At 37.2% G+C, this 929-nt stretch overlaps 1 protein-coding gene across 1 annotated transcript; it reads right to left on the reverse strand.

Annotated features, from left to right (window-relative positions):
• Positions 1–41: 41 nt before the first annotated feature.
• Positions 42–923, reverse strand: LOC112100716 (probable LRR receptor-like serine/threonine-protein kinase At1g34110). Its single transcript, XM_024190018.1, has one exon. It carries the CDS (start codon positions 921–923, stop codon positions 42–44), a length of 882 nt encoding a protein of 293 aa, XP_024045786.1.
• Positions 924–929: the final 6 nt, after the last annotated feature.

Consider the following 929-nt stretch of genomic DNA (forward strand, 5'->3'; position numbering starts at 1 on the left):
CTTTTCCTTGGTAAAGGTGCACAATGTTCTTTGTGTGAAACTCAAAAATTTTCAGGGATTTGCTTTTTTACATTTCCGTGAGGGCTTTCGATGGAAAAAAATATTTCAAATTGCTCATCAAGACTAGAACTATCGCTGTAACTTTCATAAAGTGTGGTGTTATCAAAGCAAGGAGGAATAGGACCGTGAAGATTATTATTAGAAAGATCTAACAATTGTAGTTGGTTCAATTCGCACAATTGAACTAGCACTTCACCTTCAAGATTATTATGACCTAAGATAAGGTGGCTTAACTGAGAAAGCCCATCAACCCAATCCGGAATGCTGCCATTCAAGCGATTATAGCTAAGATCTAATATCACAAGGGAAGAGCAATTAAAGAATGTACCTCTTTTTAGCTGTCCATGTAACATATTTTTTGAAAGATGAACTTGTTTGATAGAGAGAGGATGGAAACAAGATGGTAAACTTCCAGATATGTTGTTGTCTGAAATGTCCAAAATCTGAAGCAAATCAAGCTGACAAAACTCCACTGGAATAGGGCCTTCAAGATGATTATTGGGCATTATAATATATTGTAACCATGTGAGATTACCCAACCATCGTGGAATCTTACCCGAAAGACTATTATTGTTAAGATACAATCCTTCTAGTGAGGAGCATTTAGACAAACTTTGTGGGATCTCACCTATGAAGCGATTGCCCTCCAATTGTAACCATTTCAAGTTTATCAAGTTAAAATTTCTAGAGAACATGTGACCTTGTAGGTTGTTATTTGATAATGCAAGAGACTGCAAGTTGACGCAACCAACGGCCAAGTGCTCGGGGATTTCACCAGTCAAGTGATTGTTGGATAAGTCCAGAATTTGGAGGAATTTCATATTACCAAGTGAAGAGGGAATGCTACCGTCTAAAGCATTCATGGAATT

This window comes from Citrus clementina, unplaced genomic scaffold, assembly GCF_000493195.1.
Source record: "Citrus clementina cultivar Clemenules unplaced genomic scaffold, Citrus_clementina_v1.0 scaffold_2317, whole genome shotgun sequence".
NCBI classification, from domain to species: Eukaryota; Viridiplantae; Streptophyta; class Magnoliopsida; order Sapindales; family Rutaceae; genus Citrus; species Citrus x clementina.